This window comes from Miniopterus schreibersii, assembly GCF_964146895.1.
Source record: "Miniopterus schreibersii genome assembly, chromosome: 16".
Classification (NCBI taxonomy): domain Eukaryota; kingdom Metazoa; phylum Chordata; class Mammalia; order Chiroptera; family Miniopteridae; genus Miniopterus; species Miniopterus schreibersii.
In genome coordinates this window covers 31791233-31813444 of record NC_138116.1, presented here as the reverse complement: position 1 = coordinate 31813444, position 22212 = coordinate 31791233, and the positions used below count along the sequence as shown (strand labels likewise).

Here is a 22212-nt window from a genome sequence, read left to right as displayed (position 1 = left end):
ATGTTTCAGACCAAAAGAGGCAAAACAATCATGTGAATGTTTAAAGAGCTTGGATGAGTCCTCAATCTAGAGAGCTCAATAGAAAAGTAATAAGCCTCCTAGGAGAATGCCTAGAGTTTTTCTGTATTTCAAACAAAAAAATTTTTTAACCCTCACCGAAGGACATGCTTAGAGAGAGGAAGGGGGAGGGAGGGAGAGAAAAACACTGACTGGCTGCCCTCCTGCCCTCCCTACGCTCCCTGGCATGTGCCCTGACTGGGAATTGGCCCAGCAACCTTCTGGAGCATGGGATGGTGCTCAACCAACTGAGCCACTCCAGCCGGGCAAGTTTTTCTGTATTTCCAGGTAAGGTCCAGATTCAAAGCATGACTTGAAAGTTTGGGTGCAAACAGGGACTCTCTAGGTCTGATTTCTTATTACAGAATGTCTACCTTTAGATCTTAGAGAAAAACTGGGTGACAAGAACCCAAAGAGTGGCTGTCCCTCTAACAGGACAAACAGACCTGTCTAAAGCTGAGCTGTATAACAGCACTGCCAGCTGCAGCTGACAATGAAGGTGATAAGGGAAAACGGCAAAATGAGCCAGTAGGGAGTAAAGGCCATACTGTATAGTATGAAAATAACAAAGCAGGAACTGCTGTTTGGGGGAAGCATAAAGGAGAAATAAGTAATTTAAATATTAAACTGTGGACAGAATACAGGTTTAGTTCAAGATGGGAGGAGGGTCATTCTACACAAACGTGGAAAAGGAAGCTGCAACCAAAGGCAAATGCCAGAGCCGATTCTTGTCAGAGACACTGGCAACCCTCCGCCCAGGACAGGTTAATATTCTGCAGCCGGTGAAAGATCAGGTGAACTGCCTGATGTCTGACACTGGGCCTGACGAACGCTCCATGTGAGCTGTATGTATAATCTCAAAACCTCCCTTCTTGGTATGCGGGCATTTCAATCTGTAGAAACAATCACAGAAAAGAAATATGGGCCCAAAGGCAGTTTATATTATAAACTTGCCTTATGGCTTGCTTATGACACCTTGTTAAGATCCCTCTAAGAATTAACTCTCTAAGTGAGAGTTCTTAACATTTTCTGTCCGCAGGACTTGAGGGAGATAACATACTCCTATTAGGGAGCATGGCTACTGCTCCCTGGCAGCGATTCCCAACCATCACGCCATGTTCTGGCCAGAGCCTCAGTTAAGAATCACAGCTCTGAATTAATGTGTGACAGCTGGTACCAGACATCGGATTTGAAAACACATCCTTTTGCACACTTTACGTGCTTCTGTGAAGGAAGTCAGGAATGTGGGATACCTTGTCACCTTGGCCCAGGTTCTCCGATTTAACCTCATACAAAGTTTTCCAGTTGGTGTTGCTTCCAGCTAGTCCTCCACCCTTTAGATCTGAGATGGAAACACCATTTAAGGCTTGTCCTTCTGAGTCAAACCTGAGAAACAAACAGAGAATGACAGGCACTTTATGTACTTATTGACTATGCCACTCATTTCTTTATGCCAAATACAGGCTATCCACCCCCCACCCAACTTTCACAGGTCACAGTCCTGTGGGAAGCAATTAGCATCTTCCTCATTGTATCTTTAGCCTACTGAAGAAACTGAATGACCTCTTTTTATCTCAATTGCTTTGATGCCCCCCAGTGGTCAAGACAGTGCCAAAGTACCACAGAACCTTTTCTTAAATTAGCCTTCCATATCAACACTGGCCAGAGGGCCCAAGGCCAAAGAAACAGTAACCTGCAAAGTCAGTAACAAAAAAGCAATAACGGAGAGCTCCAGTATAGTTCTCTGGGCTACTGATGCTCATTCTCCACCAGTGGCTGCATTTTTACCATCACTGAAATGTATCAGTATAGAAAGTGACAGCCAACATATTGTAACGGTAGCAAAAAAATGTTCCCATGGTGAAAAAGCTTTTAAGCCTGATACAGAGTCCAAAAGATTACATAACCCCAAGTAATTTATTAGAAGGTATTGTTTTCTTGTAGATTTACCTTCTTAGTGAGATTTTTACTTATGCCAATATTGAAGTTAAAATTAAGTTGTATTAAGTTATTATTAAAATTGATTATACTTTTTTATTAAAACATATTTTTATTGATTTGAGAGGAAGGGAGAGGGAGAGGGGAGAGGGGAGGGGGGAGAGGGGAGAGGGGAGGGGGGAGGGGGGAGGGGGGAGGGGGGAGGGGGAGGGGGGAGGGGGGAGAGGGGAGAGGGGAGGGGGGAGAGGGGAGAGGGGAGAGGGGAGAGGGGAGAGGGGAGAGGGGAGAGGGGAGAGGGGAGAGGGGAGAGGGGAGAGGGAGAGAAACATCAATGATGAGAAAGTCACTGATCAGCTGCCTCCTGCACGACCCCTGCTGGGCATCGAGCTCGCAACCCGGGCATGTGCCCTGACCGGGAATCAAACTGCGATCTCCCGGATCCTAGGTGGACGCTCGACTGTGGAGCTACGCCAGCCAGGCTGATTATACTTCTTGATCACATATCAGCCAACATGAAGGAAAGGGGACCAGGGAGAAAGTGGCTCAGAAACAAATTTGTGGCAGGGAATAGTGAGTCTGAGATTAAACACATGCCAATGTCATCCAAAAGGAGGGCAACGACAAGCTAGCCACGTACAGAATAGGCTCCTGAAAAAGAGACCATCTACTGCAATGGATGCTGCCCTAAGCTGCAGACAATTGCTCCTCATTCTGTCAGGTAAGCAGCTAAATCCGTCACAGAGGCACAGCAAGGTCCATAAATCTGTTTTGCCACAACTAGCTACACAAGTTTACGATTTCAAAAACTCCAAGGAGACATTTGCCACCAAAGACAGCTCATCAGGAGTCAACAGAGCAAGGAGAGAGACAGCCCTTCTTACAATAAAATTCTACATTGTTATAACCAAGATCTAAACATCTCCAGTCCTTGTCTAGTGGGTTGTGTGAGCTGAACCTCTTAGATCAATGCCTAGTTATTTTATTTTGGAGACAGCCATGTCTTTTTATGTTGACCGGGATGATGGTTATTGACGAGTAAAATATAAAGACCTTAATGTGGGCATGCCATTAACCTGGGGTCAAGCTCCAGAGCCTGAAAGAAAATAAAGCAGTAAGGACCCAAAGCTGTGGTTATTTCTGGTCAGACTACTAACAGGCCCTGTCTTATAACACAACGCCATGCCAGCTACCAGAATAAATACAGATACCTGTGGACCACACTCATGAGGCTGCCTTAAGTGACATGAGCACTCCAGTAGATGTTTCATGAAACTATTCAAATACTAGTGCTTCTGTTGGTTCCCATTCGACTCCAAACAAAAGCCAGGAGTATGTAACGTGAGCTAATTCTTTAGTCCCTTAAGCTCTAAAACCTAGCTGGAAACCGACACACTTCCCCCTGTGACTACAGCTATACAAATTATTTAAACTGAGCTAGCGGGTTCTCCCTGACATCAATTCCTGCATGCTATGTTTCAGTTTAAGTGCTCTTCTGAGGCAGAGTTTTAACACCCTAAAAAGCTAGACAGAGCCAGGTTTTAATAGGCTCCCCTCATCGCTTGAGTGCTTTGGGAATAATAAAACGCCAACAAAAGCCCGTTGTTCTCACGGGGCACTTTATCAGAGTCCGGTGAGTACACACTAGAAGACGCCATCGGCACGAAAGACTGGCCAGAAAAGAAAGCAATCTCCCCCACAGCGCAGTAGCCCACGGCTTTAGCCCACGGAAGAGAGATGCCTCCAGCACACAGCTGCTAAGCCCGGCCTCACCCTGCTTTGGAAGGATTGAGGTCGGCAGCAGCACTTCCATTCTAATTGCCTCCTCCTCCGGCTCTCCAGGTTTGTCATGGGATTACAGGTTTGTCAGTTTAAGGGCTTTAAAGCCCTCCTCTCAGAAGGTATAACGCCACCAAGAAATATAGGAACTGCTCCATTCAGTTACAAAGCCCTCTGCTCGGTAGACAGCTCACACACTGATCATAAGAACCAAAAGAACCAGCTCTTCTCAAAGCCCAAGCTCAAAAAGCCCCCTTGTTTAGCCCCATGGCACCTACCATCCACGAAGCTTATAGGCCTCTGGGATGTCAGGATTCACAATGATCGTGCTGGAAGATAGTACAGAGAGGCTCCGTCCACCAAAATCAGAAACTCTGGCTCCTTTGATAGCCATCACGGGTTGTCTGGAACCATCAAATTTATCAGCCTGCAGCACAACAAAAATCCCAGACAAATACAAACGTGTCACTGGCAGTTTTTACAGAAAACAAGGAAAGTAGTCAATACCAGGGTGAAAGCAATAAATGGTACATGGAATCTACTGTACAAGATAACCTCACACGCAAGAATCTTCTCAGAGATACATCAGGACTAATGTAGAAGCAGCATTTCACTATGTAAAACTTAAACCATACCAATCTCACAGAAGTAAATCAAATGAAGGGTTTCCAGCATTCCCAAGACAGCCCAATTCTTCACTGGGCAGGGGCTACAGGACAAGTCACTGCCTTCCGCATGTGCTGCGACTGCTCAGCACAAGTACTTACATCATCTCCCCACAGAGTAGCAGACACCACTTTCCCCGACATGTCCATCAAATAGATATTTCTCTTAGAAACTTCTCTGTTGTTAGACTTCACTGTGATTTTAGTGGCATCTTCATAGCTCTTGCAGATCCCAATTATGTCTAAAACACAGGCACAATGTTTTAGCTCGAGATAGTCAAGGCTCCCACTACAGTGTGACTGAAGGCTGAACAGTAAGCAGGCAAGTCTTCCGCCCCTCTGTGTGTGGAAAACAGAACTGACAATCACCCCTCTCTGTGCTCCCAGACACAGACTTACCTATCAGGGAGTCCTTGGGTTTGTTCTCTAGGTCATCGATCCTTGTGAAATCAAACTGAACGGTAGGTAAATTATGACCATCTTCACAAGGCAAGACGCAAGTCTCATTATTGAAGGTCATCTCGTAGTCGTTTTTAACAGCTGAGAATTGTTTGTTAGCAATCTTCAGAGTGCCTTTAGAGAAATAGTACACCTGCAAGAGTCCAAGCCACGGAACATGGGGCAGCCCATCCAATCGGATGTAAAAAACCCTTTACCAGCACACAGCCCTCAGAGGGACGTTTCAGTTCTAGACTCAGCATTACCATACCTTGTTCATGTCGATGAGGGGAAAGAATTTGTCCACTTGCTCATTGAAAGCAGTAGCTCTGATTTCACCCTGTGGATGGGGCAAGAGGTTAGAATCATGTTCACCAAGTTCTGCCAGCAAAAACCAGGACACTTTAAGTGTCAAATGACATCTTTAGGAAACACGCATCTTATACTCACATATTCGAGTTATTAACCTCATGAAACAATGTAAGTTTAGTTAGCTGATACTGTCATCACGCACTTTATTAGCCTCAAGTTAGAAACCTAAAAAAATAAAATACCAAAAAAACCCCAACAAATCTAATGATGAGTTGAATATTCTGACAACAAAAATAAAACAACCCGAACACTGAGTGACACGACCAAAGCCCACGGGAACCACGATGATTCACCAGCCTCCCTCGCACTTGCACTAAGCAAGGAATTAGTTCATGCTCAGGAGTCACTGCCAAAAACGTTACAGTAAGTCATGTTTTCAAGTTGCTCGTGATTTGATTTTTGCTTTTGCTTTTTGTCAGTCTAAATGCTACAGATGGATAAAAAACTTAAATAAATGGCTGAAATTTTTGCCAACTGACAGAATAGGTCAGTAATTTGGTAAAAAATTAGGTTCTGATATTGATCAAGGCATTACAGTCAATATGTAAATTGGGGTGTCATTCCATCTTCCAAAAACAAAAAACAAAAACAAACCACCTATTTTTTGCTGCCCTTAAGAGGTTTGAACAAACAGGAAGTATGCGGCAGTTTGAAAAGAATGCTTGAAGTACATACAGTATTGGGAATTAAAAACGAAACTAATGAAGACTGGAGATTCCACAACTTGGGTTTTTTGTCCCCTCACCATAGTTTTGTTTAAGGAAAGCAAGTAGAGTCTGCACAGTCAGAATCTGCACAGTCCACAAAACCACTCACTTACCAAGGTGGCTGCTGTGCCTTCCGATGCGGCTCAAAGCTCCACTTTGCTCCTGAGCACACATCTCCTCCTACAGCCTCAACTAAACCTGCCAGAGAGTCAGACAGAGCATCTCTGGTTTCTCCTGCCCACGAGGCTCCTCATACATTTAGAAAACTAATTTCCACTGCTACAAATGCTTTCGTTTAAGGTCAAGGATTTTATTTATGACCTTTAACCCTCGGCCCCCAGGTAAAAGACTACAAAAGAGGAAAAACACAGTAACAATCATGGTTCTTTTTGGACTCCCATTGTTTTTCATCCCATAGGTCTGCACGGAGACAGCCTTCTGTGTCTCAGGGTCCACCACTCTTATTTCCCTACTTGACAAATACTCACACTTTCGTCGACTAGTTCTATTGAGAAAAGCTTCCCTTCCCCCCGGGAATTGCTCCAGGTACGGATCTGACTTTTGTTGGTAACCCGAGCACAAATAGTCCACCTAAAAACCAAATAGATTATAATAGTGTCAGAGTCTCACGTGGGAAAGATCTGAAAGGTTCCCTAACACCTTCCAATAGCCTTTCTTATCTTCTGCCTAATTCATTTTTCAATGGAAGCTGTATTTTAATCCACCCAATTAAACCCGAAGGTGACACAAAGGTTTGACAGTTTATAGAATTAGCAAACAGTATAACATACAGGTGACTTAACACTAAATCATTCTCCTGTCAAATAAGCAAATTTATAAACTCTCTCCCTTCTCCAAAAAGCATCACCAAGGCAACAATACCCCCTTAATGAAAGGTTTGAAGCGAGAAAATGCAGTAATACCAGCAATTATATTTTGGCACTATTTTCATTATGGGAACTGATACAGCTGGCGTCAAACTTCTGTCTCATTTCTAACACACGCTGGATAGAAATACAAGGTTATAGAGCGTGGTGTCGGTAAGCCACCAAAGCAAGACACGCCAAAGCCGTATGAACTCAGAAGCCACAAAAAGAGGAGGCACAAGATCTGACATGCAGTCCTGGTACCCATCCTGAACGGAGGAGCTGGGTACATTAGTTACTTTACTTATTTCACAGGCGAACATATCTTCCCTACACTGCAAAGAATTGAAGGATGCAACCGCTAAAATTAATTTTTAATGGAACAAAGTCATATAAAAGAAATATCTCTTCAGGGTATATTAATGTGATTAATACAAACAGTAGAGATTCTTTTAGCCAACTATAGCAGAACAACATTCTTTTAGACAAAAAGTCACCAATTTATATGATGAGGCGATAAACGCCTTCTGAATTAGAACAAATATTTAGTTTTACTCATAAGACTATCAACTGATGTTTCAAGCATTAAACATTTTAAATTTCAAAATGAACGAGCCCACCAGGCATTGGCAGACTGCTCTCTTTTGGCCGTTTTTTGTCTGATAAGAGAGTTAAAGGTTGCGACAATTTGTACCCTCCTGCCCCTCAGGAAAAAAAAGAAACCTATTTTATGTGTGGTTACAGTTCACACATATTTAAGAGCCCATAATACCCTCTTCTATTGCTTTGTAAGCACATCCTGAACTTATTCTATGGAGTAACTCACTTGGATTGGTAAGGGGTGAGGCTGGCAATGGGTACCACTTTGGCCTGTGATGCCCCAGAACTATTCACTAGGCTGGCACCTCCAGCTTTTCCAAATGTCTTTGAGGCACCATAAGCCTTAGATACAGTAGAACCTTTAAAAACAAACACAAGAAAGGACAATCATTATTCTATTTAAATTAACTCTCAATTACTGAGGTATCACTGGTGAAATCATAACAAAACAAGAGGCAAACTTTTTCCTTTTCTAGCAATCAGGAGATATGAAAATCAAATACAGATGAAACAAGAGGCTGACTTAAGTCCTCAGGTCAAGATTGTAATGCTAAATGAACCCAGACACTGATCCACTCTTCTAAAACTTTTCTCTCAATGGGCAATATAATGGGTCAGAAAAAGAAAATCAATCTCCTTGACTGGTAAAACTGATGAAAGTCACTAGCTGCATAAGAAAAAGAGCAAGAGGAAAGGTCATAGTGAATGAACCATCCAAGGTAAAGGATGTCCGTCACAAACATATCACCTCAAAATACCCCTAGAAAATTCCCAGTCCTCAACTGGTCTACAGGCCTGACAAGTACAGAATGAAGTCTATGGGACTGGGTTCAGTTGGGAACAAAGGGAAAGACTCAGTTGTTGGTTCAGGACAAGTAGGTGGCTGGCTACCAGGACCCCTTCTGCCTCCTAATCCAAGCCTAAGCAACTGCCTCCACTTGGAAAGAATAGGCAATTAAAGCCTATAAGCACATGGATTCCTCTGCACACTGTTTCTATAAGGCTTCAACCTCCAAATTCAGATAATATATTTCAGTCCAATGATTTCATATCTTCTATATAAAAACATTTCTTCATAATGGAATTTGGCTAGAAGTATAAACCCACCATTATTCAGCATTCATTATTGAGTTTCCACTGCATGTACAACACTATTCTAGGTATTTGCAGCACTTAGTAAAAAATATACAGACTGCTCCAGATCTTAAAATTTTATTCTAACTGCAGAGTTGAAAGACGGCTACATACACAGCAGTAATGATTATGCAAAGAAGCACACATGCTTTGTAGAATACATGTGTATACATACCTAATACATAATATACAATTATGTAGAACACACACACACACACACACACACACACACACACACGCATCCGGTTTTCATGCCGCATAGCTTCCCCTCAATACATATCCAGTCTTTTTTCTTTTACCACCCAGCTGATGTATGTTTAGAGAACATTAACAGATTTTAAAAATTAAATATTAATAATATAAGCCAAAGACCGACAACTGAGAAAATAAGTCTGTGGGAGAAGAATAACACATTTGTATTTCAGCATAAGGAAGTGACTTTTTGATTATTTACCATCTCAGACCATCTATTCCACCACTTTTTTTTTTTTTTTAAATATATCTTTATTGATTTCAGAGAGAGAAGAGGAGAGGGAGAGAGAGATAGAAACATCAATGATGAGAGAGTCATTGATCGAGCCCACAAGGGCATGTGCCCTGACCGGGAATCGAACCCCGATCGCCTGGATCCTAGGTCGACGCTCAACCTCTGAGCCACGCCCGGCCAGGCATATTCCACCACCTTTAACAGCAGATAATTTGAGAGCTGTGTATGAATACATCCATTTATGAAGAGAGAGAGATAGAAAGTAGGTAGATAGATTTTGCAAGGCAGATAAAAACATCAAAGGCCAATGGGGGAAAAGTCATATGTTTCAAAAGTTTCACAGAAACATTACTGACGTAACTTTGCCATTTTTAAAGTCCTAGCATTGAAAAATAGAAACTGGTTGAGAGGAGAGGATGTGGTGTATGTGAAGCTGTACAGAGAAAGGGGCCTCTAAAGAGAAATCCAACCAAATTCTACAAATCATCATTTTCAATGGTGGTTCCTAAAGTAAAGGCCAGAAGGAAACAAAACGATTCCATTACAGCCTCCCAGGACCTGCTGCAGAGAAAGTTAAAAGAAGAAACTATTTCTCATCCTTAAGACGAGAAGCAAACCTATGGCCAATATAAATGACACTGTCTTCAAGCTAAGACAAATGCTCAAGAGCCCAAAATGGGAAATGTGGAGTGAAACAGGCCAAATTTAATAAGCAGATCCTAGATAGTTAAAAGGCTGGAATTTAAAAGCTATGTAAATTCACAAAGCCAAGAGGGCGTAAAACCTAAGATGTGAGAAACTACCAGAAATACTATTAACAGAGAACAGTATATCATTCTGACAAAAAATGGCATATTAAGTACCTTTAAAAGACTATCTTTAATCATTTTTTCAATCACATACTTTGCAATAAGAATTGGACTTATTCTTTGTCAGGAATGGCATTCTGAACACTCCCTTTTGTCCCAGATTAAATTTCAAAACATTACTCAAAAGCCTGACACGTATAATCAGCATGTATCCCCGTGTGGCAGTCTTACCTACTCCTGAGCTCCCATTCTGCTGCTGGGGCTTGCTGGTTGGTGGACTGGCTGCTGAGGCTAGAGAAGGAACTACCTGCTGCTGCCCATGTCCTGAGGATCAAAAGAGAAAGAGCATTTTGGTGCAAATAATTTGGGTTAAAAGATTTAAACTTGAGTAGAAGAAATACTCTGAGAAAATGAGAATTTTTTTTGATTCTGTCAAAGACTCTCATGGGTCGGCATTCCTGCTGGGGCAGTCAATAGCACGCAGTGAATTTGCTGGGCGGTTCATTTTTGTTTTCATTACATCAAAGGTTGGCTCCATTTACCTTTCACCTGCGTATAATTGATAGCTTTCCGTTTTAATGAGGTTCTCCCCTAAAGCCTTGCCCATTTCTCCCTTGTGAACCTGAGGTAAAGTCACTGGGCTGAATCTGTGACAATACCACTATTTCCATAGCAACAAATCGATGTCATCAACAGAACTGCGTGCTCGCGGCAGGATCTATTAGAAGAAAAAGCTGGGTGGTAAGAAAAACCTAAAAGCAGTTCAATTGTCTCTGAAGTGCTCCTGCTTCAAAGGAAGGCAGACATTCAGAAAGGATTCTAGCCTTTCCCTCCCAAACAAAGCCACCTTATTTTGCAACTGACAGTGGTGGAAAATCAGTTGAAAGAGCCTCAGGTACCATGAAGTGCTAGTGAACTGTCACAGCAGGAAGAGATGAGAGCGGAGTTCAGAAGCAGGTACGTCAAGGAAACAGGAAGATTTAAAGGAAAGGAGGGGAAATGAACACGTGTCTCGAGCAGAAAACAAGAAATGCCTTAATCCTTTCTACAAATGTTTATGAAGTTGAAAATGTTAAAATAGCAAAATACACCTAATTGGGGGGAAAATGATAGGATTTCTGGAATTTGCTTTTGCTTTGTAATTGGCACTAAAAGTACAAGCCAACCTAATGTGGGCTGCTCACCAAGAGTGCTTGCAGCACACGCCGTAGCTCAGAAAAATTTCCTAGAGAGCCCCGAGAACACAAATGGTGAGCGGCTGCCAAGCCCCCTCCTGCCCCTCGCCCTGGCCTCTCCAAACACAGGCTTATTCCTGCCGCGCCCCCAAGGCCCTCATGCACGCGGGCAGATTACACACTGATGTCATTTCCTTCTGCCAATATTACTCTTCACTGGTACGACTAAACAAGAGCTAACTGTGCGATTAGAGTAAAACGAATTTAGCATAAAATTCAAAAGGTTAAACGGAATTGTTTATTCTTTAGTTCTTCCTATGGAGAGAAAAACTGAGGCCTTATTTACATAGAAGAGGAGGGTAGATTCTTGACAATGAATTTTTGTGTTTCCTTTTGGCTTTTCCACTATCTCTGAATTTACAAAGTGTCACAGAAATTGAAGGGGAGAATTGCTCTTCTTTGATAGTGTGTCTTGTGAAGGAACATTGTGAAATTCTACAGTGAACCTGTTTTAAAATCAGTAGGGAAAACAGGAGTTGCTCAGTAAACAGTATTAGAATCTAATGGTTGGAGGCAAAAGTATTATTCCCTGCTTCGTGAAATATATTAAAAAAATGGAAAGATTTCAATATTCAAAGACAATACCATAAAAATACACAAACCCCTGCTCTACTTGCTCTGCTCCACTGTAGTGCGCCCTTCTCTTCCACTGTCTCAAATCTGTACAAGTTCTCAAGCCCTCTTCTCACTTACCACGCCAGCTTCTGCAAATACCTTGTCAAACAGGACACGCTCATGCGACCATGCTGATCTGCTATCTTTAATTTCTATCAAAATGTACCAAGAGTAGTCAAATTCAGAGACAGAAAGTAGAACGGTGGAGTGGGAAATGGGGAGTTACTGTTTCACGGGTACAGTTTCAATTTGGGATGATGAAAGAGTTCCGAAGGGGCGACGGTTGCCTAACAACATGAATGTACTTAAATGCCACTAAACTGTACACTTAAAAAATGGTCAAGGTGCCCTGGCTGGGTGGCTCAGTTGGCTGGAGCATTGTCCAGTGCACCAAAGGGTCACAGATTCGATTCCGGTGAGGGTACATACCCAAGGTTGTGGGTTTGATATCCAATCAGGGCACAAATGGGAGGCAACTGATCAATATCTGTCTGTCTGTCTCTCAATGAAAAACATATCCTCAGGTGAGGATTTAAAAAAAAAAAGGTTAAGATGTAAACTTTGTTATGTATACTTTACCACAATTTTTATGTATGTATTTATTAATTTATTTAAATTGATGATTGATATTTTAGAGAGAGAAAGGGAGAGAGAGAGATAAACATCAATGTGAGAGAGAAACATCGATCGATTGGTTGTCTCCCGCACCCACCCTGACCGGGGATCGAACCCTCTACCTGAGTATATGCCCTGCATAAATCAAACCTGTCATCTTCTGGTGCATGGGTCTACACGCCAACCAACTGAGCCACATGGGTCAGAGCTACCACCATTTAAAAAAAATGTAACTTACCTATTTACCTATTCTAAAATGAACACTTGACATTTTAACATATAAATTAATATTAATGTGTTATTTCCTTGTAGTAGTACATAATATAATGTTACAGACTTATAATCATAGGATTCTTAGATTCAATGACGTAGACAATAATAGCTACCATTTTTTGCATCTTACTATATGCATCAAGTATAAGATTAAATGCATTATTCCATTCAATCTTTAACTCAATGATATAAATAGTATTATTATGCCCATTTAACAGATGAGAAAACTAGGTTACAGAGGTCAAGTAACTTGCCCAAAGTCACACAACTAGGAAGAGGCAAAACGTCATCTTGAACCCAGGTTTGTCTAACTCGATTCATCCACTTCACCGTGTAGTTAATTTTTAATAATGAGCAACTAATTCTGGCAGCCAAGACTCTAATTATATAGAACGTAACTAATAACCCTAATATCTGGTAGCTAGGAAAAGCTGCTAATCCACTTATCAGAGCAATAATCAACTCCTGCTTTGGACTACATTTGCAAATCTGGCACAGGACACAAGGGACAGTCTCAAAGTAAATGGATGGCAAGAATCCTGGTGCATTCTAAATAGCAACAATTGCCCTTCAATTTAATGCACTGCAACAGCCGCTGACCACAAGACCTGAAAGAAATTAGTCTAGAGCTAAACAAAAATCTTGCTAAAATTTAAAATTATACCCCAAAGCAGAAATGCAGACTCAACTTCTGATAATCTTCTGTTTTGTGCCACCAGCAAATCAAACATTGCAGTGAGGTGGATCAAGGTTGTAATCCTTAGACTCTTTTGCTTATCACTGGCTCTGACCAAGGAGGAAAATGGGATATTTAAAAGCAGACTCCAGCTCCTTAAGTTACTTGTACTCACACCCATCATTTTAATTATCATTACAATGGTAAGTGAGCCACCAGCAGATAAAAATTAGGTAACACATGGTAGAGTACACAAAGTGACAAAAACTCAGTTTCTACTAGCAAGTGATTCCTTAACAACAGTTACAAAGCATATAAAAGAGTCAACCCAATAGTTAAAATTGCCTATTGGCAGAAAATAGACAGAATGGGGCCCCAAAAATTCCAACTAATAATGAATATATTATGACGTATTATGTAAGACATTTAAGTCTAAGCAAAATATTATAGTTAAAAATAGCCAGCGTGGCTCAGCAGTTGAATGTCAACCCGTGAACCAGAACATCATGGTTTGATTCCTGGTCAGGGCACATGCCCAGGTTTTGGGCTCGACCCCCAGCAGGGCACATGCAGGAGGCAGAATCAATGACCCTCTCTCATCAATGATGTTTCTCTCTCTCTCTCTCTCCCCCTCTACCTTTCTGTCTCTGAAAGCAATAAAACATATTAAAAAATAAAAGAATTTCATTTTTTCAGTACTGAGCTATCAGCTGTTAAAGTATGTGTACATTTTTTTGGGACACCCTGTATTTGTTCATTAAAACTTGTATAGTTTTTGCTCTGCCTGGTATGCTCAGTGGTTAGTGTTGGTCTGTGCACAGAAGGGTCTTCAGGTTCGATTCCCGGTCAAGGGCACATACCTGGGTTGCAGGTTCAATCCCCGGCTCTGATCGGGGCGCATGTGGGAGGGAACCAGCAGATGTGTCTCTCTCACATCAATGTTTCTCTCTCTCCCTTCCACTCTCTCTGAAAAGCAATGGAAAAAATATCCTCAGGTGAGGATTAAAAGAAAATTAAAAAATGAAATATGATTAAGATAATCAGACAGCTTTTTAAATAAACATTAATTGTTGAATAGTTATATGTTTCAAGTGAAAACTACAAAATTATACTTTTAGAGAAATCTTACTCCTACCCCTGCCTCCTACCCCCTTAACTCCTACCCACTGCTGCCCCCTTTAGGCAACTAATTTTAGTGGTTTCTTTTTATTCTTCATGTGTTTATTTTTATTGGACTTGGTGGCAGAGCAGACAAGCTGCCTCCTTTTATGGGATCAATGACTGAAGATTCTTTGCCTTCTTCTAGAACTATTACTGTCTCTCTTGTTTAAAGTAATTGAATTTTTCTAATTGTGTTTTTCTAGATATCTTCAGAAGAAAATGAAAATCATTATCAAGAGATAATCACTGTTGAGAGGATTCTGGGAAAATGGCAGCATGGGAAGCATCAGTGACCTGGCCCCCAACCTAGACTACAACTGCACTGGCAGAATCTGTCTGAGGTAACTATCTGGGGGGAAGCAGTCCTATGGGACTGAGGCCTTACCCTGTGGGATCTGATGCTAACTCCAACCAGGTAGTGTCAGAGTTGAACTGAATTGAACTGTAGGACTCCCAGCTGGTGTCTACAGGGAATTTGAAAATTATTTGGTGGGGGAAAACCCTCCCTACATCTAGTCACAGAAAAGCTAGAAGTGTGAGTGTTGAGCAAAGAGAAAAACAGAGAAGTTTTTCCTTTACAGAATCTAACCATTTCTTCAGTCCTGAAGAAAACTGCAAGAACCTGGTTCCTAGACCCCCCAAATCACTAGTTTTATTAAGACTAACAAATCAAACTGAATCCAAAAGGTAGAATTCCAGATCTATAAAGAGATATTCACTTGAGTGCTACAACCTATAAAAAGTATTTTACCTTCATTATAGGGCACTGGATTGCCAATCTTTACTCCAACAGCTTCTGCTGATTTCAAAATGTCTAACTCCATCAAAATAACTACTCTCCTACAAAGGCAAAGAAAGAGAAACAAGTTAGAAAAAAATAAATTCAGAAGCCCTTCAAATGACAAGCTACTTAAAAAGCTTTTCCCCAATAATCATTTTGATGAAACTATTTTCCTTTGTCAGTTGGTTTTCATACTGAATAACTTGAGAAACATATGATAGCAATTCCTACATAAATATTTCTCTGAATCTTTCACTGTATCATTATCAAGTCTTTTTATGATCGCAGGATTTTCATTTCCCATCAAGTCCTTAATTAAAATGCAGTGTCCTTACTACATACTGTATCTTCAAGGAGCAAATGACATAAGAATATAGATTGTTAAACACAAGAATATGTGGCACAACAAGAGATTATCTATTTTCAGAAACATAACAATTATCTAAACAATTACCTTTCCCAGTGCAAACCAGTATGACTGTAGATATAGTTTTTTAAGTAATTATAATCTAAGAATATAGTTCTTTGACCTATTTTTAACTCTGATTAAAACCCTACAATAGGGGATTAAAGATGGTGGCAGACTTAGTGGAAGCTACACTGACACTCTCCCGGGACCAAACTGGAATTACAACTAAAATACAGAAAAACCATCCTGAATGATGAACTGCAACCGAAGACAAGCTGGAGAGCACCCTCGTAACCAAAGAGGAAAAGTGGAGACCGCATAGAGACTGGTAGGAAGTGCGGAGGCGCCAGAGGGCTGGCTGGGCTCCCAGAGGCAGCAGCTGAAGGTCCCGAGCAGTATCTCAGCTGTGGGGGCTCCCACTGAGGACTCTGGGGTCTAAACCCCAGGCTGGGCTTCCCAGCCAAGAGCACCAGAACTGAGAAAGGTGCCCATGTAACATCTGGCTGTGAAAAGCAGCAGGGTTTCTGTCTGCCAGGGAGAGAAGGCTGGAAATGCCGGCACCCTCTTAAAAAGCCAATGCACAAAGTTTCATGTGCAACCACTCACCTTGGGCTCCAGCAGAGGGAGGGCAGAGTGGACTGGAGTTATGTAAGGAGAATCAAGGGCTGTGGGCTCTGGAGACAGAACTTAGAGGGTACCCCTCTGGATTCCTGTGCCCAGTCATTCCCCTATACTGCAGAGTCAGACATTTACTTTCCAAGCAGCTTTTGCCTGAGGGGGAAACAACTGCCCCACCCTGCTGGAAAACCTCTTACCCTACCCTAAGGAGTTTCTACAGTGAGAGGCTCCTTAAGAGACTAATAATAATCAGCCACCCCACCCTGTGGAGTTTCTACAGCCTGAGGCTCATTAAAAGAATCAGATTAATCAGCCTGCAGGCAGAGGCAGACTCCAGAGGGCTTTAAGTCTTCGCCTGATCTGCTTCTGGATCTGAGCCTTGGAAAAGCAGACTTTCGTGTGCATCTTGGTCCTGTCCAAATGGACCCCACCCCCAACAGAGGGGACCTCAAGCCATGGGTTGCTGATAGCTCCAAACAGGGTTCTCAAGACCAGTCACAAACAGCGCCCGACATTGGCCTGTACCAGAGACCATCCAAAAAGACTGAGTGTCGTAGCAGGCCTACCTAATACATAGAAACAAACCCAAATAGGCAGCCAAAACGGGGAGATAAAATAACAAGCCCCAAATGAAAGAACAAGAGAAGTCTCCAGAAAAAGAGCTAAATGAAACAGAGATAACCAATCTCTCAGATATAGAGTTCAGAATACTGATTGTAAGGATGCTCAACAGCATGAAAAAAGATATGGAAACTATGAAGGAAATTAAGAATGACATAGCAGAAATAAAGAATACATTGGAAGGAATAAACAGCCGATTAGAGGAAGCCGAGGATCGGACCAGTGAATTAGAAGGCAGAGTAGGAAAAAAATCATTCAATTAGAGATCCAAAAAGAAAAAACAATTAAAAAACAGGAGGACAGTCTAAGGGAGCTTTGGGACAACATGAAACATACAATATTCACATCACAGGAATGCCAGAGGAGGTCGAAAGGAAGCAAAGGTTAGAGAACCTGTCTGAAGAAATAATGGCAGAAAACTTCCCTAACCTGGTCAAGGAAAAAGTTACACAAGTTCAGGAGGCACAGAGATTCCCAAGCAGGAAGAATCCAAAGAGGCCCATACCCAGACACATCATAATTAAAATGCCAAGAATTCAAGAAGAAGAGAGAATCTTAAAGGCAGCAAAGGAAAAGCAACCTGTTACCTACCAAGGAGCTCCCATAAGGTTGTTAGCTGACTTCTCATCAGAAACTCTACAGGCCAGAAGGGAATGGCATGAAGTATTCAAGGTAATGCAAAACAAGGATCTGAAATCAAGACTACTCTATCCAGCAAGGCTATCATTCAAAATAGATGGTGAAATAAAGAGCTGCCCAGACAAAAAAAAGACTAAAGGAGTTTATCATCACCAAACCAGCATTGCAGGAAATGTAAAGGGACTGCTGTAATAAGAAGAAATAGAGAAACATAGGCATAAAGAATTAAAATGGCGTCCTGGCTGGGCATGACTCAGTAGTTGAGCCTCAACCTAGGATCCAGGAAACCATGGTTCAATCCCCAGTCTGGTGTGTGCAGGAGGGCAGCCAATCAATGACACTCTCATCATTGATGTTTCAATCTCTTTCTCCCTCTCCCTTCCTCTCTCTGAAATCAATAAAGTTTTTTTTCAAGAATTAAAATGGCAATAAATAAAGACCTATCAATAATAACCTTAAGGACTTTAAGGGAGAGATCAACAGCAATACAGTCATAGTCGTGGACTTTAACACTCCACTGACTTCACTGGATAGATCTTCCAGTCAAAAAGTCAACACAGAAACAGTGACTAAATGCACACTAGATCAGATGGATTTAATTGATATTTACAGAACATTTCACCCCAAAGCTGCAGAATATACATTCCTCTCAAGTGCACATGGGTCATTCTCAAAGATAAGACCACATGTTAGGACACAAAACCAGTCTCTACAACTTCAAGAAGATTGAAATCATATCAAGCATCTCAGATCACTAGGGCATGAAATTAGAAAACTACAGTAAAAACACTCAAATACATTCAAACACGTGGAGGCTAAATAACATACTAAACAATGAATGGGTTTCTAATAAGATCAAGAAAGAAATCAAAAACTTTCTGGAAACAAATGAAAATGAACACACAACAACCCAAGATCTATGGGACACAGTGAAAGCAGTCCTAAGAGGAAAGTTCATAGCACTGCAGGCCTACCTCAAAAAGCAAGAAAAATTTTTAGTAAGCTATCTAACCCTACAACTTAAAGAATTAGAAAGCTCCCCTGTGAGGCCGTCCAGACAAGGGCTTTTGTTTGCTGAAAGTTATTTTATCGCTGCTTCAATTTCATCAGTTGTTATGGGCCTATTCAAGTTTTCTGATTCTTCCTGGTTCAGTTTTACATGCTCTCACTCATATGTGGAATCTAATAAACAAAATAGACTAAGGAACAAAACAGATCCAGAGACATAGAAGCATGGAACAGACTGATGAATCTCAGAAGGAAGGCGGGAGTGGGGGAGTGGGTGGGGAGAGATTAATCAAAGAACTTATATGCATATATGCATAACCCATGGTCACAGACAATAGCATGGTGAAATCCTTGGTGGGGTGGGTGGATGCGGGGTGGAGGGGATCAATGGGGAAAAAAAGGGGGGATATCTGTAATACTTTCAACAAAAAAGGTAAATTTTAAAAATTAAAAAAAAAACAAACTAAACAAAACCTTACAATAACTTCCCAAGGGCCATAGACCAAAAAAAAACCCTTTCACATGGTCTACAGGCTGTGTGGTCTGGCCTTGCTAATCTCCAACTCATCTCACACCAGTTCCCCAAGGATCTCTGCTCTCTAGCCATGCTGTTTTCTTTCAGCTCCCAGTGTATGTTATGTTCTCTGCTGTGGCAAGGCCTTTGTGTACACCGCTCTGATTGGGATGGCTTCCTCTTATTCTGCCTCATCTAATACTCATTTTTTGGCTTTCATCTCAACTATCACTTCTTCAAGACACTTCCCTAATTGTTAGGTTAGATCAGGTTTCTGTTATACTCTCTTCTATAGCCATGACTGTTTTCCTTCTTCAGCTTACTTCTCTCAGGTTTAATTAACATATATGAACATGTAATTATTAACATATATAGTATAAATGTCCACTGTTTATTTATGCATACATGTACATATATATAGTATAGTATAACTATATATTCATTACTTGATTATCTCTTTCTCCTACTAGACTGTACTTTCAATGAGGGCAGGTATCCTCCTGTGCTTAATGCAACAACTGGTCCACAGTTGTTGCTCAATACAAACTTGTAAGAATGTCATGATCATGTCTATATTTTAAAGAAAACTTGCCCAGCCGGCATGGCTCAGTGGTTGAGCATCAACCTATGATCCAGGAGATCTTGGTTCGATTCCTGGTCTGAGCACATGCCTGGGTTGCAGGCTCAATCCCCAGTGGGGGTCATGCAGGAGGCAGTCTCTCATCATTGATGTTTCTATCTCTCTGCCTCTCCCTTCCTCTCTCTGAAATCAACAAAGATGTATTTTAAAATAAATTAATTAAATTAAATTAAATTAAGCTGTTGAAATACCAGTCTATCTCCTTCTGTCACCAACCACCACTTCTCCACATAGCTATCAGAATAATCTTTTGGAGATTTTTTGAAACTTAAATCAGATCATATCGCTACTACCTGTCTCAAAACCCCATGGCTTCCCATCACACTCAGAATAAGACCTAAACTCTTTACTGGGGTATATAGGCCCTCCATGATATGGAATATCCATTTGGAAAAAAATTAAGCTAAATTCCTCCTTCATATCCTATGTAAAATAAATCACAAATGAAATATTTAACTCCATATCACAAGATACCATAAAAAGACTATTATAAAGTGGGATAAAATATTTGAAACATCTAACAAAGAATTAGTCAGTATCCCAGCTCTAAAGAGTTCCTCCCTCCACCCCAAAAAACATAAACAAAAAACATGAACAAAGTATATAATAAAAAGCTATTCAGAGAAATACAAATAGTCAATAAATATATGAAAAGATGCTTAATCTCATTAATGAAAATTTAAATTTAAAAAATGATTAGCAATATTTTTAAAAGTTAGTGCCTGGCCGGGCATGGCTCAACGGTTGAGCATCGACCTGGGATCCAGGCGATTGGCGTTCGATTCCCAGCCAGGGCACATGCCCGGGTTGCGGGCTCGATCCCCAGTCAGGGGCGTACAGGAGGCAGCTGATCAGTGACTCTCCCATCATTGATGTTTCTATCTCTCTCTCTCCCTCTCCTTTCGTCTCTCTGAAATCAATAAAGATTTTTTTTTTTAAATAAAAAAGTAAAAAAATAAATAAAAGTTAGTAATACCTAATATATTGACAAGGTTAAAGGGAAACTGGAATTCTTTTTAAAAAATAAGTTTGTAAGATATCATTCATATATCATAAAATTCACACTGTAAAAGTATAATTCAGTGGGTTTTAGTATATTTGGAGTTGTGCAAGCATCAACACTACCTAACTTCAGAACATTTTCATCACCCCCAAAAGAAACCCTGTACCGAGTTTCTCCATCTCCCACCCCAGGAACCACTGATCTAACTTTAGTGTCTATGAGTTTGACTATTCAGAAACAGAAGCTCTTACACATTATAAGCACGCAAATTGGTCTATTCTCCACAACAGATGCTCTCTGGCCCCACAATACTAACTCCAGTATAATCTACTCAGAAATGATAACATGAGAACGTAATATACAAGGATGATTGCTAAAGCCCTGCCTAGAATAAACCTAAACGCCCATCAGAAAGGTAAGGAGTAAATTAAGCAGGATGTACACAGACAGGCTCCCACCACAGGCAGGAAACAATGCCAGGCATCACCATGCTGAGGTGCGGGACAGGGCAAAGCCCGTGGGGATGGATTGCTACCCCCGGCTGGAGAGAATGGAGCCTGAGTGTTTGTACTCAGTCCCAGCAAAGCTCTCCATCCCCTCCCACAACCATGCCCTAGGGGACAGAGAAGTGGACACAAGGCACACCCGAGCACTCAAAGGTCGCCTAGAACAGAAGATAGGGGTCCCACATGCGAAGGCTGGCAAGGAGATACACCTAGCCTAGATAAGTCAGAGAAAACATGAGGTCTGCACAGAATTGTCCATATTAAGCATAAACAAGATAAAAAGAAATGACAGTAACAATGCAACACACCACAATGTATAAAAATGGAAGGAACAGAGGAGGCAGAGACAATTAAAGAATCCAGTCTAGAACACAAGCCAAAAAAGGGAAACTACTTCTCGAGTGGTTTGCAAAATAAAGACTAAGGAGTCAATAAAACACATCAAAAGATGAGCTAAAACAAAAGACTGAGAAGAAAAGTGGAGCTTGAAAAGCTAAGGAGAACACTCAGAACAAAAGTAATACCATTATACATCTAACACTTAAATTATAAACATCAAAGAACAGAACAGAGAAAGCTAAAAACTGTACTAATACGTTGCAAAATCTTGAGGTTATCCAATGCATGCAGTAGGAAAAAAGACTACACCAAATTGAAGATATGCATGGAGGACAGCTATCCACAACATAAATAAAAACTGGAACCCAAATGAAATGTAAGACAGCATTAAGGAACAACACAGAAAAATTTCATCGGAAAGAAAGAAATGAGTCTGCAGACTGTAAGGGCATATCACGTACTGGGGGGAAAATCAGAACAAGTGACATCAAGAGACAGATTAGTGAACTTACTGAACTGGAAACACTAGGAAAGAATTCTTTCGTCTAATACACAGAACCCATTCGAATTTCATCAATTGTCTCAATGATGTCCTTAATAGCAAAAGGATCCAGTCCAGGATCACTTATTATGTTTAATTATCGTATCTCTTTAGGCTCCTTCAATCTGGAACAGTTTCTCAGTTTTTCTTTTATTTTCATGCTCAAGAT

The 22212-nt window shown here is 41.1% G+C and overlaps 1 protein-coding gene across 1 annotated transcript in view; it reads right to left on the bottom strand.

The window, feature by feature from the left end:
* The window catches only part of RPA1 (replication protein A1), a 53158-nt gene that overhangs the window by 10576 nt on the left and 20370 nt on the right, over positions 1-22212 (bottom strand). The window contains exons 5-13 of the mRNA XM_081162260.1: positions 15176-15264; positions 10081-10173; positions 7646-7778; positions 6442-6544; positions 5146-5214; positions 4836-5028; positions 4539-4678; positions 4050-4198; positions 1311-1443 (exon numbers count right to left, since the gene is read on the bottom strand). Coding sequence (XP_081018386.1) covers positions 1311-1443; positions 4050-4198; positions 4539-4678; positions 4836-5028; positions 5146-5214; positions 6442-6544; positions 7646-7778; positions 10081-10173; positions 15176-15264 — 1102 coding nt within the window. The remainder of the gene's footprint in view (positions 1-1310; positions 1444-4049; positions 4199-4538; positions 4679-4835; positions 5029-5145; positions 5215-6441; positions 6545-7645; positions 7779-10080; positions 10174-15175; positions 15265-22212) is intronic.